Below are 22,184 nucleotides of genomic sequence, written 5' to 3' on the forward strand. Positions count from 1 at the left end.
TGTACTAGATGCCTAGTCCATTGTAGACAACACTAGATTACAAGTGAGGTAGTACTACATGACAACTCAATGCTACACTAAAAGACAAGTGAGCCAGTGCTACAACACTGCTCATGCTCGAAGAGACCACCACTAGACTGTGTGTCTAGACTACCTCCTAGGCTATAAGAAATTGGGGGGACTCCTACTGAGACTAGAACAACCATTGGTCAAAAGCAATGATGATCTTTAGAATCTCTGAAGGGTCTAAGTGCATCTAGCTACTCTCATTACATAAGCATTATAACTATATCCTTGTTGATTAGGATCAGGTTGTCTAAAAGAGCTTCCTTGTCATCTTGTCCCCCTACTAGACCTAATGTACCTTGGAGAGTGGTGGGAGAACTTAGCCCTATGTATCTCAATGGGAGAACTTCCTTGTCATCTTGTCCCCCTACTAGACCTAATGTGCCTTGGATATTGGTGGGAGAACTTAGCCCTGTGTATCTTAGTGGTCTAGAGGCCTAGAGTTCAACCTGTGTGCTCTCCTACCAGGCTATGAGCCAGTAACAAACTGGGTTGTACTCCCTTAGATGCTCCATGGAAGCCAATTCTCATCTCAACTCTCTCTCTTGCTCTTGAAGTGAGTGTTGTTAATGCAATGCATGGGGGTTGATATGCCTGAAGCTTTTCATTGCTCCTCTAAATTGCATCTACAAAGCAAATAACCCAAATCTTCCTAAGAGAGACTAGTTAGCTACTATCAAATCATTACTAGTGCCTGTTGCACCTCCCCCTCCTATAGCAATGCATTTTAAATGCAAGCCCTCTTTTATGAGAGTCCATGCCATGGTTGTCCTAGATGCATCATCATCGTGGAGTGATATGACATCATCATCCCTACCAAAATATATGTCATTCCCCCTCTATGCATTGTCTAGCTCCCCACAGAGAATATTTCCAGTCTCTCTAGCAATACATCATGTTAGCATTCACCAAAGAAATAGCAAAGACTCTCCAAGAGTCTAGAGAGCTTCGATTTGCTTTAGGGTTAGTGGCCACTAATCGCAAAGATGAACTACTCCCAAGTTCTGCACTTGGCTAAAGGCATCACTGAGAAGGAGGCTCCATCCTCCTCATCCTCCTCAAACTCTAGATTATTAAAGTCTTGTCCAACAAAACAAGAGAAAACATTTGGGGAGGCTCCCTGCTAGCACCTCCACAAAGAGGGATGTTGTTGTAAATAATCTAGGGCATAAACACTCAGGATCCCAGAGCACCCACCCCCTATAAGCTTACCTAATCAAGCACATCCAAAGCAAAAGACTAGGTATTTCACACTACTCGGGACCAAGCCTCTGGTTCTCTCCCTAGAAGGAGGTAGTGCCATCATTTGATATTTGTGGTCGTTCAAAAAATACGTGCTCTTGACTTAGGAGGATTTATACTAATAATCATCCCATCACAACCCTCTATACCTCATAACAAAGAGTGAGATGCTGCTATGTGGCTGTTAACATGTCAATCATGAAGACGATACACACCTCAACTCACTATGACCCGACTCAGGGGGGGTGGGGGGTGGAAAACAATCCTTCATATGCATGGAATCTTGTGTAACACCCTTAAACTTCTATGATTTTAGTGGAGGCTTGGATGGAAATAATCCATGTTTATGTGGCAGTGTGCCAAAGGCACAATTGACTAAAAGCCCACCTTTAGTGTCCACTATCTCTAGAAAAAGTATCCACACCTAGCTAATTAACACGCTAGTTTAATTTTATTTTATTTTTATGGGCAAAAGCAAAACCTTGTTGTATTAAAGTCAAAAGATATATACAATCATGTTTTTGTCATCCCTCCAAAGAGATATACTCAGACATAGCAGAAAATAACATGCTAAAACAGGCTGGCAGCATATGAAATGTGGTCTGATTACTCCATAAGTTCTTCCTTAACAGGGGAAAAAGGGGACCGCATATGAGCTCGCAAGCCCTGGGGGTAATGTCACATCTTGAGAAGAGTTGATGATGCTCTTGTACCTCCAAATGCAACTGAGAAATCTCTTCATTATAGTTGTGAATGTCCTAGTCAAGCAGAAATTTAGCTTGAAGGAGACAACAAAAGAGTCAGACATTAAAGCAGTCAGTATACCGTTCCAATTGAATGGCTCCCCTAAATGTATCTGCACATTTCCAAACTCTTCTAGCACTAGGGCATGAAAAGAAAAGGTGAAAGACATTTGCCTGTCTGTCAGGGCATATCTTACATGTCGCATCTCCTTTGCCTATCCTTAGGCTCTTGCAATTTGTCTAGACTCCTTTATGCATGATGAGCCATATCAGTGTGGACATTTTCTCAAGAATTTTCATGTCCCCTAACAAGACAAATCTATTACTCCACTTGCAAGCCAATGTCAGCAGCTAACTTCCACCTGTGATTCAATGTAGGATAGAGTTCCTCAATGCTATTTGATAGTGTAGGTATGGGTAGAAGGTGAAACTTCTCCCTATCAGCTAAATTCCCTATCATAAATTAAAATTCGGCCCCCCGAGGTCACTCTCCCATAATTCTAATCTACCCATAATAAGGGCCTAATCTTGATTAGAAAGTCTAAATTCTCTTCTAATTTTGTGCCACTCTTTCCACCTAAAATTTTCTATGCTCCATAAATGATCCCAGGTATGAAGTACTTTTTTAAAAAGATGCCATGCTTTTAGAAGTTTGTCATTATTTAGAGGTTTTTTCCCAAAAAGATCCAGAACCTAAATAGAGTCTAGTCCCATGAATAACCCTTTACCCCTAGTAAAAACAATAAGTCCTTTGATTTGTTCAAAAGCATACCAAATGGATTTACACAGCTGACTCCCCTTGGTTGTGCATGGTTTCGAGTTATAGATGGCAGAGAGCATGGAGAAGTCCCTCCATTGGGGGCCCTTACAGATCTAACAAACTTGAAATTCTAGAGTAGTAAATTGGCCCAGTTCTTGTTAGGATTAGATATTGCTTTTATAATCCAAGTAGCTACTAGTTTATAAGCAGCTTGTTGGAGTTGATGACACCCAAGCCTCCCTCACTTTTGGGTCTTGTACAATAGGACCATCTAACTTTAGTTATCCTTCTTCTACTGTTATTGCCCCCCCACAAAAAAGATCTGCATCATTTGATAAACTTTTCCAGTCCAATCTGAGAAGGAAACTAGCAAGATAAATAAAAAATAGAGATAGGATAAATATAGTGATTCAACACCACTCTTCTTCTTGCAAAATTAACCTGAAACCCTCTCCATCAATCCAACTTGTTCTAAACCTTTTTAGAAACTAGTCCCACCTTGCTTTCATGCTAACATTGAATTCCATAGGTATTCCCAAGAGTCTGAATATTTGTCCTTGAAGGATCTACTTACACCCTTTTGCTTTTAGTTGCTCTTTTTCTTTACCTAAAAGGACAGTATAACCCATTTTTGCATGATTAACCTTGGACCCACAAGCGAGACATAAAATGTCAACACATTTTACAACAATCTCTATGTGTTGGGGCATATTTCTAATCGTGAGGTTGGTATCATCTGCAAACTGTTGTGTTACCAAGTGTTTCTTAGATGGTAGTTAAATTCCTTTTAAAGCATATTTATCTACTTGATCCTTAATTAATTAGCCCAAGGCATCTACAAAAATTGCATATAACAGAGGGGCAAGAGGGCAACCTTGTCTAATAGAACACTTTAATAGAAAACACTAAGACATTTCTCCATTAATACAGAGCTTGGCAGATGCATTTGTAAGAAGTAGTTTCACATAGGATGTGAACTTTGTCTGATGCCCAAGTCTTGGATAGATTGTACTAGGAAATCCTAATTTAATCTATCATTAGCCTTATCAAATCCAATCTTGATAAAACATATATCCTACCGTGTCTCTTTAGCATGAGCACAACCCTCCCACAAATGTATAATTGCTTCCAAGTGGTGTCTACCCTTTATGAAGCCTTTCTATTCTTGCAGAATCCATTTATCCATTTTGTTCTTTAGCCTCAAAGCTAATGCTTTTGCAAAAATCTTGTGATAACAAATGATATTGTCAAGGGCCTCTAGTTTTTTAGCTTTGTCCTCTCACCCTCTTTTGGAATTAACTTGATCACTTTCTTGTCTCTATTGACATTTTTGGTGCATTTCTAGTATCTCATCATCAAAATTATCAGTAATGCTCAACTTGAAGTGCACCAAAAGTCAAATTATCAAGATGTTGATTTGGGCAAGAAAGCGCACCAAAAATAATCCTCATTTTTAGTGCGCTTCTAGTATCTTATTATCCGGATTATCTTTTGAAAATTGTCAAGGATAAAAGCCATGTTTTCTTCAACAAAGGAGACAAAGGATATCTTATCTTTCTTGAGAAGAAGAATCTCTTCCTAGGATCTTTTCTTCCTTATTAATTTGAAAATATCCCTTGAGGGTCTGTCTATCCTTCTAGCCCACCACTCTTTAAATTAAATCTTGGCATTTTGAAGTCTAAGCTATTTCTGAAGACAAATTCCTTTCTCTTTATCAATTAGCTACTGTTGGGATTGAATATGTGTAGTCCTTGCTTTAATCTTTGCAGTGAAATGACAAAAGAGTGAAGCTAGACAATGGAATAGAAAGAGAAACTTATTGCATTAAAGGAAATGTTTGAACAAGTAGGTGACCCCCTACTAATATTAATAGAAAAGCTAACAAGCGGTGGGCAAATTTGTAAAAATGGTTTTGGATAAAATGCAAAAAGTTGAGCTTGGACAAGTCCTAGCAAGCGTCACTTTTATTGAAGAGGAGAGTCTGCATACCTATTACCACCATCCAACAAAGAGGAGGATTTGCATACCTACCACCATCCAACAAGAGGAGAGTCTGCATACCTATCACCATCCAACAAGAAAATCATGGTGAGAACCTACTTAAACCTTAGTTGGGAAGACAGGTGTCATAAACACCCCTCCCTTGTTATCAGAGTCATAATAGAAACTAACACTTAACCACAAACCTATCAATCTTGTTTTAATTTTATGGGTGTCGAGTAGATTGGGGCAGCCATGAGTGAATTTTGAGCTTTTGAGATAATAGAGGGCGAACTGGGCACTTTTGTAGAAGGAAAGTGTAAATAACAAAAAGGAGGGAAGGGGAAATTTCAATGGTAGAATTATGAAAAGAGGTTTTAAGATCATAGAGGGTAAGGGAACATTATGAACTGTAATAAATGAGAGCTACTAAATAAGACTTTGGAAAGGGTAGGAAAGGTCATAACAAACCTTGACAAGTTACAGAGGCGAGGGTAAGGTCTAGTAGAAAAAGTAAAGAAAAAATAAGTAATAGAAAAGATTAGTATAAAAAATAAATAATAGTAGAAAAGGAAGTAGGAGAATTTAAGAATAAGAAGTAGAAGAATTTAGTTTTAGTGCTAATGGAGAAGATAAAAAAGAACTAATATGAAAGGAAGAGATAAAAAGGACAAGGTTAGGGGGTTAGGTAAAGCAAAACTAATAAGAAAGAACTGAATAAGGAGTAATAAAGGGAGGGGGGGATAACGAGTAATAAACGGAGGGGGGAAATAAAGAGTAATAAAGGGAGGGGGGGAAATTTAATGAACATTGGAGATATTAATGACCATACCTTAGAGGGGGAAAGTTTAGAGGAGGGGAAAATAGCATAAATGAACATTAGAGATTAGCTTAGAGGGGGAAAGGTTAGAGTAGGGGAGAATTAAAAAAGTTTAGTGGGACATGAAGAAAAGTGGGGGTGGGAGGGGGGGGGTTGTATAGTAAATAAAGTAATGAAGTGTTGTAACGTAGAGAGGGGGAAACATATAAGTTTTAGAACTAATGAAGAAGGTTAAAAAGAACTAATAAAAAAGGAATAAATAAAATGACAAGGTTAGGGGGAGAGGTTTAAGAAGAATTAATAAGAAAGAACTAATATTTTTTTTAGAGGTTTAAAAAAAGAAGTTTACTTTAATAAATAAGAGGTTAGTGAAAGATGAGAGGGGGGTTAGTGTAAGATGAGGGGGAGTTAAACTTTGGAGAGAATAAAGAGTTTAAGGAAAGGGAAGAGGGGGGGGGGGGAGGGGGGCGACATTTAACAAAGGCAGGGGGGAACAAGAAGAGGGCCAAAGGTACGTGTGAGTCCATGGCATGTGGCACAGAAGGTAGAGGACAATGTGGAGAGGCTAGCGACCTCTAGATAGTATGTAACGGTTGGGAGAAGGATCTAGAGATGAAGGTACAGATGGCGTGGGTACAAACAATGAGGAAGGTGCAAATGGGGCCTAGGGAGAAGGCACAAACGGGGGGAAGTCATGGGAGGTAGAGAGAGGAAGGCTTAGGCAGCAGAGAAGGTGCAATGAGAAGCGAGTGCAAAGTTGACACTACAAAATAAGATGGAGTGCTGGTAGAGTAAGAGTAGTTCTAGTGGGTGTAACCGAGGTGAGGAGGGGGTTTTATAGGTAGAAAGAGGTTAGTTGGGAGACTAGTTGATAGGGCGGTATAAGAGACATGATAGTTAGGGAAGGGAAAGAGGTGGGAGGTGATTAGTCGAGCCGTGGGGGGGGGGGGTTTGTTAGCTTATGGAGAGTGGTTAGTTTAGAGACTAAAGTTAAGAGTAGAGTTAGGTTAGGTAGAGTAATAAATGTACAGAGAGGAAGGGAGAGATAGAGGGGGAAGTAGAGAGAGCAGAGAGGAAAAGAGAGAGAAACTAGAGAGAGAGACGCTTAATTAGAGAGAGAGAAAAGGAGAGAGATCGAGAGAGAGGGGGGGTATATAGAGAGGGAAAAATGGTGCAAAAGTAGAGGAGAATAGGGGGGAAAATAGGAGGAAAATAGGGGGAAATAGGGAAGTGATCCTTCAAACTCACATGACACAAATCCGAAACCCCATTCTTGCTGACGTTAGATCTAAAACCCTATTCACACTTACACTAGAACTAGAGCTTTGTTCACACTGTAGACTCTGAAATACCCCAATAGCTTTGAGGACTAGGAAGTATCCAAATATTTGCCATAGGATTGCAGTCCTTTGAGCATCATTCAAAAATTCAATGATGCACCTTATAAGTAGAGGCAAGGAGAAACTCCCATCCAATGTTAGGGTTCATCTAGTTTCCATGTGAAGTAGAGGTAAGGAGAAACTAGAGATGGAACAATCTAGTATCTCCTAAAGGTTTGATAGAGCTAGGGGATTTTACCCATGTTTCACATGCACCTATAAAGGTTCTAGATAAAAGAATAAAAACAACTCAAAAATATGATTATTATTGATTATTTATATTAAGTGGAAGGTTAGTCTAGATGATGATTCAGCTTGGGAAAGGGTTGCTAGCTTTAGAAAACCCTTACTAGCTTCTTTTTTAAAAAGACATGAATGCTTGAAGGGGGAAAGAACATTACATCCCTAGCTAACCTAGATTAGCTAGTGACTCTCAGGGGAGACCCTAGTGGGTGGAGTCAAGAGGTTAGGATGAGTAATCCTAGTAAATGGAATGTTATATCTAGATGAAGGTCTAGGCCTGTATGCTAATTATAGCCATGGACTATGGATATATATTAGCAAAGAGGGCTCAGTGTGGAGGACACTTATCAATACCTAGGTAATGAATCTTATTAGATGCATGGCTATACTTGACAAGCTAGGTTGATGCGTACCTTGTAGATGGGGCTTCTATGGTATGGGGCACAGAGGTCTATTAATCTAGATGCAGGCCATGTATGTTTCCTAATCATATCTAATGCTCATATGGTCAAGTGGTGATTTCCAGATGAAGCACTCACTCGTGTGGTTGCTAGTCCATGGTTTGGTGAAGACGATCTTGGTACTAGACTTAGGGTAGGAGCCATGATAGTTCAAGTCAATTTAAACATAGTGCTCTCCTAGTGCTCTATGTTCAAAATACATGGCCCAATTACTAATTCCCTAAATTGACAAACCTCATTGCAAGCAACTCCCACACAAATGACCAAGACCAAGCATAGAGGCCAAGCATTCAATAAACATTACCTCATCTGCACAACAATTTATTTCTTTGTCCCTTCATATGCAATCCTCTCCATTCCCTCATAAACATATGTCTTCATGTTGAAGTGGAAAGCCACATTTCTTCCTTTGCCATCAAGGACCACATATAGCCCACTCCCAAATCCAATAGAAAATTCAAGCTACTAGATGAGCACTAATGAAGCTTGTTCAATACAAATAAGGCCCTTATTGAGGAGGAAAGTATGAGCTTGTGGACTCTAATTCAAAAAGTACTAGCCCCTTCACCACTTCCTACTACAAGTCCAAGCTCCACATTAGTATAATTGCCTACTTTTGACTCACGCCAAGTATAGCTTCTTCAATCTCAGCCTGCAAAGCCCCTTGAAATAGGCCCATGTATTGCTGAGCCCTTTCCCTAGCAACATAATCTTTCTTCAACTCATGTATTCCTTCTCCTTTCCGTGATTCTCATTTAAAATAGGCCCATGTATTCCTTAGCCATCCTTCTACTACTGGGAAGTGCTATTTAATCTAAAAGCTTATCCACTCCGCAATAGATAGTGGCTGGTTACCACAATAGAGAGCCATGGCCACCTCGTTGCTCTTCAACTTTTGTATGCCTTTCTATTCTCTCCTGCAATGTCGATGGTAGACATTAGAACTGGGCATTGGCCCCAACTGAGTTCTGAGATTTGTTTCCAGCTAGACAATGTTCATCATGTATCTGCTTACTCGAAACTACCACAGTGGATGTTTCTCGTCGTTTCACTTCCTCCCCTGAATACTTGTCGTCGCAGGCGTCCGGAGATTGAAAATACGTTTTATCATCTTTTTCAGCTTGCATTTTTATTGACTTAACCGTTTTGTTAGGTGCTTCGTCGGTGCGTGTACGAGTCCCCCCTCAAATGGGAGAGGAGAGTTATAGGTTAGAGACGCCTCGTGCACTCGCCTATCATAGAAAGTCCGAGTTACTGCAATCGTCAATCGCTAGACGAGAAGCGTTAACAGTGCTCAGCTTTACGGCCGCGCTTTCGTGCTATCAACTCTTTGATATGAAATTTGCCGTTGGAGCGGGACTCCCTCAAGAAGAATCGCCTAAGTTGTGCGATACAGCCTGCGAAAAGGAGCTTGAAAATGTATGCTGAGCTTTCAGGTCCTTTCCAACTTATCGCTTTTTCTGACCATATCAGCATTGCGCGCTAAAATGAGTCATTTCACCCGAACATAGTCTATATATGTGTTAGTTAAATACTTTCTTATCATCTTGTTCAAGTCAAAACCCTTTTTTAACAAAGTGAAATGGACTTCAAATCTTTAGACTGTCGCTGGTGCATAAATTATGCATGGAGCTAAAGGGGTGAGAATAGAGATGAGTTACTCTGAGGCAGCAAGGCCACTTGTTTTTTCTCAAGGGAACAGACTTCTATTAAAACTTGAAAATCAACATACAGATCAGCAATCCAAGAGGCGCTGATCATGGGTAAAACAAAACAACCACCTGGGGACCTCGCTCACTGAACAAGGGCTAACAGCGAGGGTGGAGGCCTATACAACATGTGAATACCTGTCATCGTAATGACGTAGAAGGTACCTGTAGGCCACGACTCGCAGAATCGCTTCCGCATTTCGGAGGTTGCTCAAGAAGTTCGAGTCCCATGCTCCCTTATGGTGTGTAGGTTATGTATAACATTCTGCCAGATGGCTGCTTGGGAAGCTTGATGGTCTCCCATCAGAAAACTGAAACGGGCAACCCAAATGTTCCAAGCAGTGATGCTGGATACTGTTTCCCATCGCTATGCCCTTTGAGTCTTTGAGAAGGCACATGGCACAGGTGAGAAGTGAGAGTCGCCTCAAATGCCACTTATCTTGAGAACAAGCCGACCTTGAATCTTGTATGCTGCAGAGGATGGCCTCCCTCCGTTAGCCACTCAACCATCCCTAAGTGAAGTCTCGTTGATCCTCTGCATGCTAGCCACAATGTAGAGGGCTCCCATCCAAATCCTCTGCATTGCCGAGCATTCCCAAGACAATGCGGAATCGTCTCTAGATCTTTGCCATGCAACAATGGCATCTACCTACCCACATCCGCAAGGGAACCTACTGCTCCAACCAATGCCGCTCTCTCGTCCAAGGAAACTTGCTACTCCAAACAATGCCACTCTCTCGATGGGTACTAGGCTGCCGCCTCTAGCTGCAGACGATGCCTAATCCGAGTCGTATAGGAAAAAAAGGACCCCTTCTCTACGCCCCATCTTAGCTAAAACTACCCCCTTGGATCCCACTAAATCTCTCTGAGAGGTTGGCGCTCCCATAACCAAGGGCGGCAACTCCCCCCATCTTGCCTCATTGAGACTGGGACTTGTGTGAGAGTCGTAAGCATGGAAGCATACACAATGTTACGCGGCGCATAGAGAGAGAGAGAGAGAGAGAGAGAGAGAGAGAGAGAGAGAGTCTATTAACGTCTACTGGAGACCAAAAGGTCTATGGGACAGCAAGAAACTCTCTAGTACAAATGCTTTAGGGAGGGCACATGGCAGTTCCCAAGGAGTGCAAAAGCAACCCACATTATTTAAAGTACCTACATGATAGTCTAATTGAGAGTCTTTTGGTTTTGATTTAAACTCTCTGATTAGTGCTACGCCTTCACGGTAATCTGCCCATTATCCATTCTTTCTGGCAGCCATGACTTTAGCTAATTCAATTGCCTTATTGTTGAGCTTGTGTAAGCTCCTTAGCTATCCATACTTTGGTGCCCTTCAACTTGTAAGATTGTCGAAGAAGCATGATCTGCATATCTTTTGACTTCAGTATAAGGATTGCATGACCTTTATAGTGCATAGTAGAAGCTGGCCTGGAGTCGTCATCATCTTGCTCATCATCATCCACCCATTCAATGTTGGGCAAGCTTGCTTTGATCTTTGTCAATATTTCACTATATGTGTCCTCTTTGTACCAATCTTCTGGGAGTCCCCCTATTCTAATCTTCAGCGCATTATCACATCTAGCTTCGTGTTCTTTAATCTCTGCTTGAATATCAAACTTACTTGCTTTGGTGTCCACTTCCACAATCACTTCCTTCTTAGCAGTTTTTCCTTCAATGTGAATAAGATCTTTGATTGTAGAGACTAGTTGCAGGGTAGGGGGGCAATCCTTACAAGATTTTACAGCCTCATCAATTACTGCCTGCTTACGAGGCCCTTCCAGAATGTGAAGTCGAGCCTTTACTTCTGCCAATTCCAATCATAGCTCTCTCACTGCCTGCTGTAGATAAAAAATCTGATCGTGTTGCCCAAGGATGGGTCGTTTTGAGCCTTCTTGTTGGTAATTCCGTGCATATGGAGCGGGTATCATGGCTGCAATTGTAGAGTATTGAGTCCTGATGGAGGTTGAAGGAGTTGAGGGGGACTTGGAGGAGAGGGTAGGCCAGTCCATAATTGGCTATCTGTTGAACCCCCTAGCTTACCCTAACCCTCGGGTTGGGTTGGTGGTTTAGCCCAACTCAGGGTTAGGGTTAGTTTGGCTACTGCTAGCCGAGGTAACTACTAGCTGAGGCAAAGGGCTGACGGGTGGAGGGCTGCTGACAGGCTGTACGGAGAGGTACGGAGGGAGAGGTATGGGCTGCTGCTGAGGGGTTGTACGGTACGGGGAGGTACGGGCTACTGCTGACGGGCAACGGGCTGTATGGACGGGAGGGAGAGGTATGCACGGGAGGTATGGAGAGGTGCTGATGGGCTGCGATGGGAGGAGCTAGGCTGCGGCGGGGGGAGAGAGAGAGAGTAACGTCCTCGAAAGACCTCATAGGCCTATGGGACAACGTACATCTAAAGAAGAAACCCATACAAGCCTTTGTGGGCTGAAGCAAAGGGCGTGCTAGGCCCTTGCTGAGTGCTACACTAAGCTAGCCCAAATCAGAATTGAAAAACTGAAAGACTGAGAAAACTTAAATCTCAGAATCCAAAACCCGGTGTCGTGGTGGCTTTGCTATGGGCTGCAAAGATAACCCAGATCTACGTCTCTTGGACTGTGTCTTGCTGTGACAAGGACGTGGACTCCTCGATGTCTGTATCCGACGAGCTACATCAAGAGTGGCGCCTCGTTTCTGGCGGTCTTCTCTGAGAGCTGAGATGGGTTGGACCTCGATTGTGTGTGCTCCATGTCATGTGTGGTCTCCGCGTCCCTCACATGGCAGCGTCACGTTGTCTCTCCCCGTTGATCCACTCTGCCCTCATGTCAACTAGCTCTTTCTCCTCCACTCGGTTATGCCCTGGAGCTGACTCAAATGCATAGTAGTCCGTGACATGTCACTGTGCTCGGTCTACATCGGCCTCCTGCGGCGTGGTGCCCCCCTTGCTGCTTTCTGATCTGTCATCGTAGTGTCTCTCTATGTCGTCACATCTCGATCAGATAAAGCCCAATGTTTACTTGATTATGGAAGTGGATCAACCGTGAGAGTGGACCAAAGCAGTGCTGCTCTTGAAAAAGGCAGTGGTACCGTCCACGGATCTCATAGTATGCTGGGCAGACACAAGAAATGCTCCTCTGTCTCGACCTCCCCAATGTGCATAACCTGCAAATCGGTTGCTCTTTGGGTATGCCTGCAGCTCTCCCTACCTCGATCCTCATCTAATGGGATGAGACCTGCACCTGTCCAATGGCAATCCTTAGTGCATGTGAGACTCCTCGGTCCTCCAGGTACTGGGGTTCGATGATGATCCATCCTCCGATGCTCTCAAGATGTGGTCATGATAGAATTGAATCTTGGTGGGGAACTCTTGGTCTTGCCCTCAAGTTCGAGATGTATGGAGCTGAAGGAGACCTTCTGAGAGAGAGAGAGAGAGAGAGAGAGAGAGAGAGAGAGGCACATCAAGGAAAAACCCTAAGTAGAGAAATAGTACAAGCTCTAGAAGATGCCAACAATGGAGGAGGGCTGTGTTTTATAAAGGCCTTGTAGTGGCTGACCCAGGGGCTGCTATATGGCTAACCCTAGGGTCAGCCAACCGACCCAAGCTGTGTCAATTGACCCGACCTGTTGGTCGGTTGACCCGAAGCCCCAAAATGGGCTGGCCCTCTTGCCCTATAACCTAGGCCATAATGCCGTGCAAAACAGCCATGAAATAGGCACAAAGACTGAGTTTAACATATCCTAAAAGGGGCGGGCATACCCACATAGAAGCCCTCACTCACTATGAGATGCACTTAACTTCAACACCCTCTTTGCAGCTCAAAGTGAGCAGATGGTTTAAAGAAGCATGCTAATGAAGACTCCACCATGGACCCTCCAACACTGTAGGAGTGTCCGAGGAGAGGGCTCCTGAAGAAGTGCCACCTCGAACTGTGAAAGTGAAATCGGCCTTCAGTAGACCAAAGGGCAGTAAACCGTAACTAGCTTAGCATCCATGTTATTTATAGCCACATTGCATCTCTTTCAACCACTTCCTTAAACACAAAACCACTTAGAAACAACTTTGAAAAAGAAACTGGATGCAGGCTAGAATGCCCTTGCTCAATGAACCAAGCACGAAACACCACATTGGCCCCAAATACCTTGGCGCCCCTTTCGGTATTTATTTAATTCTTCAAAAGTGGAATTCTGCTTTACAACAAGGGCGCACCCTTATACTGTGCTCTTTGCATTTTCCACTACCAGAGCCAACACTTGGCCTTTGCCTGCATCCACTTCTAGTGCACCACTAGTACCCCAATGTGAGGGTCAAAACTAAGGCATATCTCAAAAACTGTGTCACCTGACTGTAATAAGGCATCAAAGCAAATCCCCAGAAGTGCTCAAATAGCCTCAAGGCATCAAACTGCAACCAATCTGTTCCTGTGGCACCCACTAGGCATACCCTCTGTGACTAGGTTTCTACCTACAACCTGTAATGCCTAGAAAGAACTCCAAACAACGAAATGCAAAGCAACAAGCTTCCAAGATAGCAAAAGCAAACCAAAAGGAAGTCAGAATATACATACCCACTGTCCATGGAAGATGGGCAAGCTCTTTCTTGCACCTATCCTCTGCCCAGGCCACCAGGGGTGTAGAAATGAATGCCAATCAAGGGGAAAAGAGAAAGTGAGGATACAGATTCTGAGAGCTGAAAAGCGAAGGAAGAGCAAGGCTCATAGGTGTAGAAGCCAAAAACAGGAGAGAGAGGCTAAAATATCTGCAAGAGGATCTCTGGAGGTGCAGAACAACCTTCGTTCAATCAGGAAAACATGATGTACAAACTGGAAATCAGGTCCTGGACTGCGTGGCAGCAGTTCTAGTGCAGGAGAGCTGCCTTGGGATGCGTGCCAGTAGCAAAAACTGGGCTGAAATGCAAGAAAAGCAGGTTGAATTGCAGCAGATATACTGCTTGGGGATGCGTGCCAGCCCAGGGCGGCTGTTCCAGCTTCGAAATCTGAGCAGAAATCAGCAAAAGCAGCTTCCAATCACCTTGGGAAGTGGGCAGCAGCAGAAACAGCTTCCTTGAACCTTGAGAAAGATGAAAATTAGCCATACAACAATGACGTTTCGTTGAAAAACGTGTAGGAGGGTGAAGGGGGGAAGAAGCTTGCATGAGGGATGGCCACATGATTGTCAAGAAGTTGGTACTATATTGCAGTCCTTGACAATTATAGCTCCTCTTGACTTACAATCACTTGCCTGGTCAGAGTATGATCACGAGTCCTAATCTTGAGACTTACCCTTGGACTTGCAGTCCCTCGTCAAATGCCCTCTTTTGCCATGCTTGTAGCACCTCCTCCTGTTCTTCTTGGCCTTCTGCTGAGATGTAAGGGCCTCATTGCCACCTGGAGTGACCTGCAACATGCCTTGGTACAACAAAACTGACTCCTCCTCAAGCAACATGGAGCAAAGGATATCAAAATCAAATTAGTTTGTCGTGACTTGGCACCGCAATGCTCGCGAAACCATATCATATGCTAGTGGAAGCTTGGTGAGAATAAGAGCTGCCAACTGAAGAGATGTCAAAGCAGCTCCCATTGACAAAAGCTGGTCATGGATGACTTTAGCCTTCATCAAGAAGGGCTGCATCGTACTACCACTGGGAAAGTTGAGACTATAGAGCTGCCCCTGAAGAGTAACAGCTCTCATCATTGAGTTCCTTGTGCGCTCGTTGTTAGGCATCGGTGAGCTGCTAGGAGGGCACGACAAACTACTCCTCCAGATAGCAAACAACAATCTATCACGGGCTTCTTGCTTACACTACTGTTGGAATCCGCAGAGTGCGCCATGTGTCAACCAGGGTAGTGCCGAGTGCGGGGGTCCCACTCCACATCTCTCTCCCAAAAGGTCCCGGGAGGGATGAGAGAGAGGGTTTTGACCTCCTATTATATGCAAGGCCCATCAACCCCCCACATTGCCTATGGGATTAGTAGGCTACAGTCCACGTGTCACCAAGCGCCTCCATGAGCCCATATACCACATTTTTTGCCATTAGCCACAAACCACACAAGGGGGCACCCAAGGGGGTTAGCCCATTTCCAACATCTTCCTAGTTCGTCATGGGGTGTATCTTGACGTTTTTTTTAAATGCACTGTATCGTATTGTAGTGGATCAGATTGCATCTTCCATGGGGATGATGATGCCAGGGATGTATATGGCTATGGTGACATGTATGAAGATATCATTGACTATGTCTACACAGTTTTCCTAGCATGGGTTAGGATGCTCGCTTAGTAGCTCCACCCTTTTGCTCATTGTATCGAGTTTTCTATCAGTCTCATAGACCCATTGGTCTTTAGTAGACTTTAATAAACTTTATTTCTCTCTCTCTCTCTCTCTCTCTCTATTAAGGCTTCTTGGCATTGTTGCTACGAAGTAAAAAACTCCTCTCTCTCCTATATAAGCCATCCTTCCCCATCAAGTTTTGTAAAACCCACATGGGTCTTGGTGGTTGAGGCTCTGGTTCGTGTCGTGGTGTGTGTGTGTTCGATCCTTGCGGATCACTTTGGATAAGCCTGTTAAGGCTTCTTGGCATTGTTGCTACGAAGTAAAAAACTCCTCTCTCTCTCTCTCTCACACACACACACACACACACACACATCTCTGTTATGAACCATGATCTTATCAAAGAAAGTTGCTCACAAATGATCTGTGTTTATGGAGAAACCGTCTCATTATCCAGCTGAAAATAGCAGGGTCGCAGGGTCATTACTCAATTCAAAGGGAGCAAAAAAATACTCATTGGTTTATGATATCCTGTGGGGCTATCCTCACCTGATGGTACTCCATTCTTGCGGTCTATTTGGCCGAAACGATCCATCTTTGTTGAGAGAGAAAGAAAGAAAGAAAGAAAGAAAGTTTATTAAAGTCTTCGGAAGACCGATGGGTCTATGAGACTGTGAAAATCCTGATACAACGAGCTGTGGTAGTGGAGCTACTAAACGAGCGTCCATACCAATGCAAAATGCAAAAAATGCAGAATGGCAGTACTAAGTCCTAACTACAACATAGTCATGTCGATGGTCGACTATATATCAATCTCAGCATCATCATCAATATCATCATCATCCCCAGCAACAGCAATATATCAGGATGGATGAGGCAGTGGAGGCATGAAGTCGGCAATAGAGTGCTGTCGGCCACTCAGAGGTGCGGTCCTAGCACGTCTCCTGGTCGTAGCTCTGCGTCTAACCAGGGCTACTGTGACCCCCATCGGTCGGGCTCCAACTCTAAACAAGGAGGGGATGTCTCCAAGTGTGATCTGTGTGTCGACCCTCTGTCTGAGCTGTCGGGTCACGAGCTCCGGGTCACGGTCATGTCGAGGCCTCGTCTCGTTGGGGTCCATGTGATCTAGCTGAAAGAACTCCGTGATAGAGCTCTGAGAGGGATCAATCGAGGAAGTCTGCTCCTGTCTCCGTGCTCGGAGGATCCTCTCGTGGTGTCTAAGTGCCTCATGAATGAAACCTGCCAAACACCGCTGGTTTGGGTAGGAGAGGAAATGGGCTAAAATCCCATAACTATCTCTGAAGAGGCAGTGGAAATGTGCTCGGATCTCATAGTACACAGGACACCTGAAGATGAAATGCTCCTCTGTCTCCACCTCCTGTATGTCACATAGTGTACATATGCGCCGCTCCCTGGGTAGTCGCTCTGCTCTGCCGCTCTTGATGCGAAGTCTGTGTGAAGAGACCGGGAACTGCCCAAGAGAGATCCTCTTCGAGTGGGGTAGGTGAATCTGTGTGTATCCTGGTGGGTCAATGAAACCCTCCGTTGTGATGTGTAAGAAGTGATCTTTGTAGAAGCTAAGCTTCACTGGGAGTTCACTCGGTTTCAACCAGGTCCGAAAAGTGTGTAGCTGTAGTAGATCCTCACGGATAACCTGGTTGACCTCGTGTGATAAGAGGGGAGAGAACGGAGCATCCATGCTATACTGGAAGGGAGGTAGTCTATCCATGTGGAGCCCCAGTCACTCAAACCATCTCTCTGTACGTGCATACCAGCACCTCTGATCTCCTCCTGCTGCAAGTGCCATAGAAGAGGACAGAGCTATCCATGGTAGCTTGCTACGCCCCAAGGTATAATCTCCATATTCCCTAACTTGGTACAGATATGTGATGACCTGAAATGTAGCATCTAGCTGTAAAGGGGGTGAACCAAACTCAGCCTGAATGATCTGGTGAGGAACAGATGACTTACCACGAATCATCCGTGATAGCATGAGAACCTGTAGCCGCTCCACACGGGCCCACTCTGTATCCGACAAGTCTGGCTCCCAACAAGGACTGCCGTACATCCCCGCTGGGCGAGCCAAGGAGTTAAAAAGCAACCCCTTGGTGCGTGGATCCTGAAAGTGTGAGTGGAAGCACTGCCTCTCTAGCCTGGCCAATGAGGCATACCCTCTACTCAAGCGTGCCTGCATCACGGGTCTCATAGTGAAGCTCGGTCCAGAGAAGATAACCCCAAGATGAGTGTATGATGAAACTATCTCAACAGATGACCTTGCAAATGTGAACTGCTCCTGACGCATGATGGCTCGAGATGTATTGAAGATCTCCTTGGTTTTACCCAGGTTGACCTTCAAATCATGAGACTCACAAAAGGATTGTAGTGCGTCTAGGTGTCTCTGAAGCCCCCTTGTTGAGGAAGACAAGAGAGCCACGTCATCTGCATAGAGCAAAATCTGGATCAGCGTGCCCGCAAGAGAGCAACCTACACCCCCCTGTGTCTGCATCACTGTCTCAAGCTCGTCAATATAGAGGCCAAACAAGGTAGGCGACAAAGGACACCCTTGTTTGACCCCGATGGTACTCATGATCTCGTCTGTCCACCCGAATCCTACCCGAACTCTGCCAGAAACTCTCTCGTAAAGTGCCATGACAGCCCAAATGATCTCCGGGTCATAACCCAAGTTCTGTAGGCGCCGTATGAGGCGGGCTCTTGGGACCGTGTCAAATGCCTTGCAAAAATCCACAAAGCAACAATAAACCCTCTGCTTCCGTAACCTTGCCTCCTTGATGATACATCTGAGCGTCAGAATGTGGTCCATGGTTCCATGATCACGCCGGAATCCGGCCTGTCCTACTGCTCTGAGTCCTCGACACTCTGCAAGTCTGCTAACCTCGAAGTCAAGTACTGATGCATAAATCTTGGACATGACATGTCCAATCATAATGGTCCTGTAGTTCTCCGGGCTCATGGGATCCCCTGCCTTGTGGATGGGTGAGATAGTGTTAATGGTCCAAGTGTGTGGAAATCCCAAACAAACTGCTTCATTAAAAAGCTTTGCTAAGATCGGGGCTAGGAGGTTAATCCCATATGCAATGAACTCAGTGCATAGTCCCTCATGATCCTTCACTCGGCCATTATGAAGTTTCATTACAGCATCCTTTACCCCTCCTCTAGTGAAGAGGGTGCAGGATGTGGGACGAGGCATGTGTGAGAGGCTAGGGACTGGCTGATTTGGGATGTCATAAAGTGTGCGTGCATAATCAAACCAGATCTGGGTGTCAGTGAGTGGCCGAGGGGACTGTCCTTCTAGAAATCTCCGCCAGAAGTCCTTAGAGTTGTTACTAAACAAAATGTTCAGTAGCTCCTCCTCGTTTCGACGAACGAAGTCTAGTTTCTTTCTCCGTACCAGTCTACGGTATTCACGTAGCATATCTGGTGCGCTCGAAAGACTGTTTTTGGTTTCGAATCTGAGTTTACGGCGTAAGGCCTTACACTCATCATCGTACCAACTATTACAGGGTACGGTTCCGATGGGCGGGTGGAGCAGGTCGTGTGGGGAAAAGCGTGAATGGCAGCCTCGTGTAGTGAGCGGGTGACAAGGGCAGCACGATCCTCTAAAAGGGGTATGAAGTCAATATAAGCGAGAAGTATGTACAGACGGCCAGAGTAAGAAGGTGAGTGATCCCGATCAAAGCGTATATCGTGGTAGGTGGAGTAAGCACTGAGTGGGGTGGAAGGTGCTGTGCGAAGGGAGGTGGAGATGCGAAAGAAAAGGTATGTATGATCAGCCCTTGGGGGGAGAGGTGCTACAGTGAAGTCAGTAATGCGAGATGTGAAGACAGGGGATCCCATGATGTAATCAACAACACTGGAGCCCCCCCCATGTGGAAAGCATGTGAAACCACCTGAAGCGGGACATCTGTCAAGACCATTATAGATAATGAGATCATGTATTCTGCCTAGGTCTAATAGGGCCTGCCCATAGGATGAGAGTGGACCTCGCCTGTCAGCCGAAACCCGTAGCATACCTGCCTCCTCAAGGTCAACATCTGCAAGTAGAGTGGAATCATCTCTGAAATCAAGAAGTGGTACCTGACGGGCCCTTGTCCTCGCGTTGAAGTCCCCCACTAGAAGGACTTCTCCGTGGCTAGAAAAGTCAACGATGGACTGATAAAGGGCAGCAAATGGGGATGTCTCATCATCACCTCGAATATCTCTGGCAAAGTGGGATGTCTCCGGGGGGAAGTAGCAAACTGCGACAAATAGATCCTGGCTGTCCATGTGTTGTATCCGGATCCAAAGAAATCTGGAATGTGTATCTCTCTGCTCTACTGAAATGATCCCCCGAAGTGTGGATCTGAAAAGGACTGCAACTCCACCTGAACCTCGAACTCCTCTTGTACCCCTCGTCTCTCTGTAGGCAGACTCCCATGTATATCCGCTGACTATTGAGAGAGGGCGCTCTGGACTCTGATGTGTCTCTGTATAGAAGACTATGTCGTGGCCTGTATAGGATTCCGAGAAGTTCCCTGGTTCTGACCATAAGGTACCATTACAGTTCCAAATGGTGCAGGAGAGGGTCTCGGATATTTGAGTCTCATAGGCCCCGCTTCCCTATGTAGGGGAGGGGGTAGGTGTCCTACGGGGGCCTATAAGAAGTCGTCCCTCTCGTACCATTGCCCACTTCCCCTCCTTTCGGGCCTGATCTCGCTGCTACAGCAAAGAGCGCCTCTCCTCAACCTGTAGAGGTGTGAGGTCCTCATCCATAGAGATCGCTGGCTGATCTCGAAGGACTGACTTGCGTCGTAGAGCTGAAAGTCATGCCTGAGTGTCATGAAATCGTATGATTAGGGGTTGCTCTCAGTTGGGATCTCTCCCCACCCGCCATGCCCTCTCTATCCTGTGCTCAGCCACACCCAGGGTAGCGGTCACGAACGCAGTCGCATCTACCATCGGTGTAGCCTCAGTGCGTGGGATCCCACGTACTCTGATGTTGAGAGCCTTACTGGCTCTCTGCTGCTGCTCCATGAGGGTAGCCGAAATGGTGACCCTTGCAGGTTCCCGTTTGGCCACGTCAACCCATCTGGAAGTCTCCTCAATAGCAGATTGCATGCTCGCAATCTGTGCCTCGACCACCGGGGAATAAAATGATGAGCTACAAGGCCTTTCCATCCATGTTCTAGGAATTCCTAGACTTGTTTTTGTATTTCATTTTTAGTAAGGCAGTCTATTTGGAGATGCACTACCAAGGTTTTAAGTTTTAGTTCGTGAAATCGTTCAAGGGCAAAATCCTGAAGAAAGCATCCTTAAACACAACTAGAAACTGCCTCCTATTTGTAGTTAACCTTCATTCTTATTAGACTCTCACAGATAAAGCAAATAAGAGCATAATGCTTTCTTAAATTTTTTCTCAAAGTGAATGTGACTTGTACAATAAAGTAAGGCTTTTAAGAACCTCCATCTTGCAGGGTGATCTTGTTCATGTTGTCAGAGTCTGTCTTCTCATAATTGGGCTGCACCACATAATGCCATGGCTATCCCAAAAGCATGTCAACATGTGCTAGTGGCCCAATCAAGAAATCAATGTGGTCCGAATATCCTTGAATGTGTACTCTCAACTTACTCTTAACTGGAATAAGTGTAGTACTGTGTCCATTGTGAAAAGCTCCTTCTGCAGCCTTGTCTCTCTCCACATCAAGAATAAACCTGAGTGAAGAGGCTAGATCTGGAGAAATGGTATTATGAGTAGAACCCACATCAATAAGAACAAAGCAGGTTTGTCCCAAACACATCCCCATGTGTTGAGGGGTGCATGGGGTACATCTGGTCCTCCTCACCATTTGAGTCTTGGCTATTCCTTTTTCAGCTACTACTTTTTTATGGATTCAGCCCTTTATTTTCTATAGGACAATCCAATGACTTGAGCTTGTGGTTTTAGTTTTAATGCTTTTCTTTTCTTTGCTCAAAAATTTCTGGTAAGTAATTTTCATGTGCAGCATTAGATGAGCATATCTTCTTTAATGAGCACATCTGAGCAGATTGTGTACACACATCTTAATAAACATATTGGTCAAATTTCAATGTGATATGTATGTGTGAGAACATATGTTTATATTATGGTCTACGCTTGCTATTGGGCACTGATGACATTGATCGTAGCTAGTCCCTGCTATGGGTAATTGAGTCATGGTTTTCAACTTTCTGGGTGACTGGCATGAGGTTGGAACCGCACTGTTTTTTCAGTTTTTAGAGGATGAATTTGGACATATTCCTAGGTTCATCTGGAAATATGTTTCTGCCATATTTGTGGACATGCAAATTTTATTTTGTGAGGTTTTCGTCCTAGTTGCAGCCTGCTGATACTGTGATTAATTCTTCCTATTTATGGTGGTGCGTTGCTCTATCAGCTATCGTTTCTAAGCCTTTTTGCTTAGAGATGCTCGTTTGGGAGAGACTACAACATAATACTTGTCTTCACAGGAAATCGTAGCTTGGATAAAGAGAATGTGGACTGTTTCTTAATAGCCTTCTCCT

At 44.5% G+C, this 22,184-nt stretch overlaps 1 protein-coding gene across 2 annotated transcripts in view; it reads left to right on the plus strand.

The window, feature by feature from the left end:
- The first annotated feature begins 8,367 nt into the window (after positions 1-8,367).
- The window catches only part of LOC147905146 (FKBP-like peptidyl-prolyl cis-trans isomerase family protein), a 47,332-nt gene continuing 33,515 nt past the window's right edge, over positions 8,368-22,184 (plus strand). Inside the window, exons 1-2 of one of the 2 annotated variants that reach the window (XM_087390460.1) lie at positions 8,368-8,591; positions 8,848-9,113. In XM_087390460.1, the coding sequence (XP_087246586.1) occupies positions 8,564-8,591; positions 8,848-9,113 (294 nt within the window). In that variant the 5' untranslated portion in view covers positions 8,368-8,563. The remainder of the gene's footprint in view (positions 8,592-8,847; positions 9,114-22,184) is intronic. The other variant, XM_087390468.1, reaches the window with a different exon arrangement.

This window comes from Dipteris shenzhenensis, chromosome 2 (genome assembly GCF_047967505.1).
Source record: "Dipteris shenzhenensis isolate YYH24624 ecotype China chromosome 2, Dip_SZ_1.0, whole genome shotgun sequence".
Lineage (NCBI taxonomy): Eukaryota > Viridiplantae > Streptophyta > Polypodiopsida > Gleicheniales > Dipteridaceae > Dipteris > Dipteris shenzhenensis.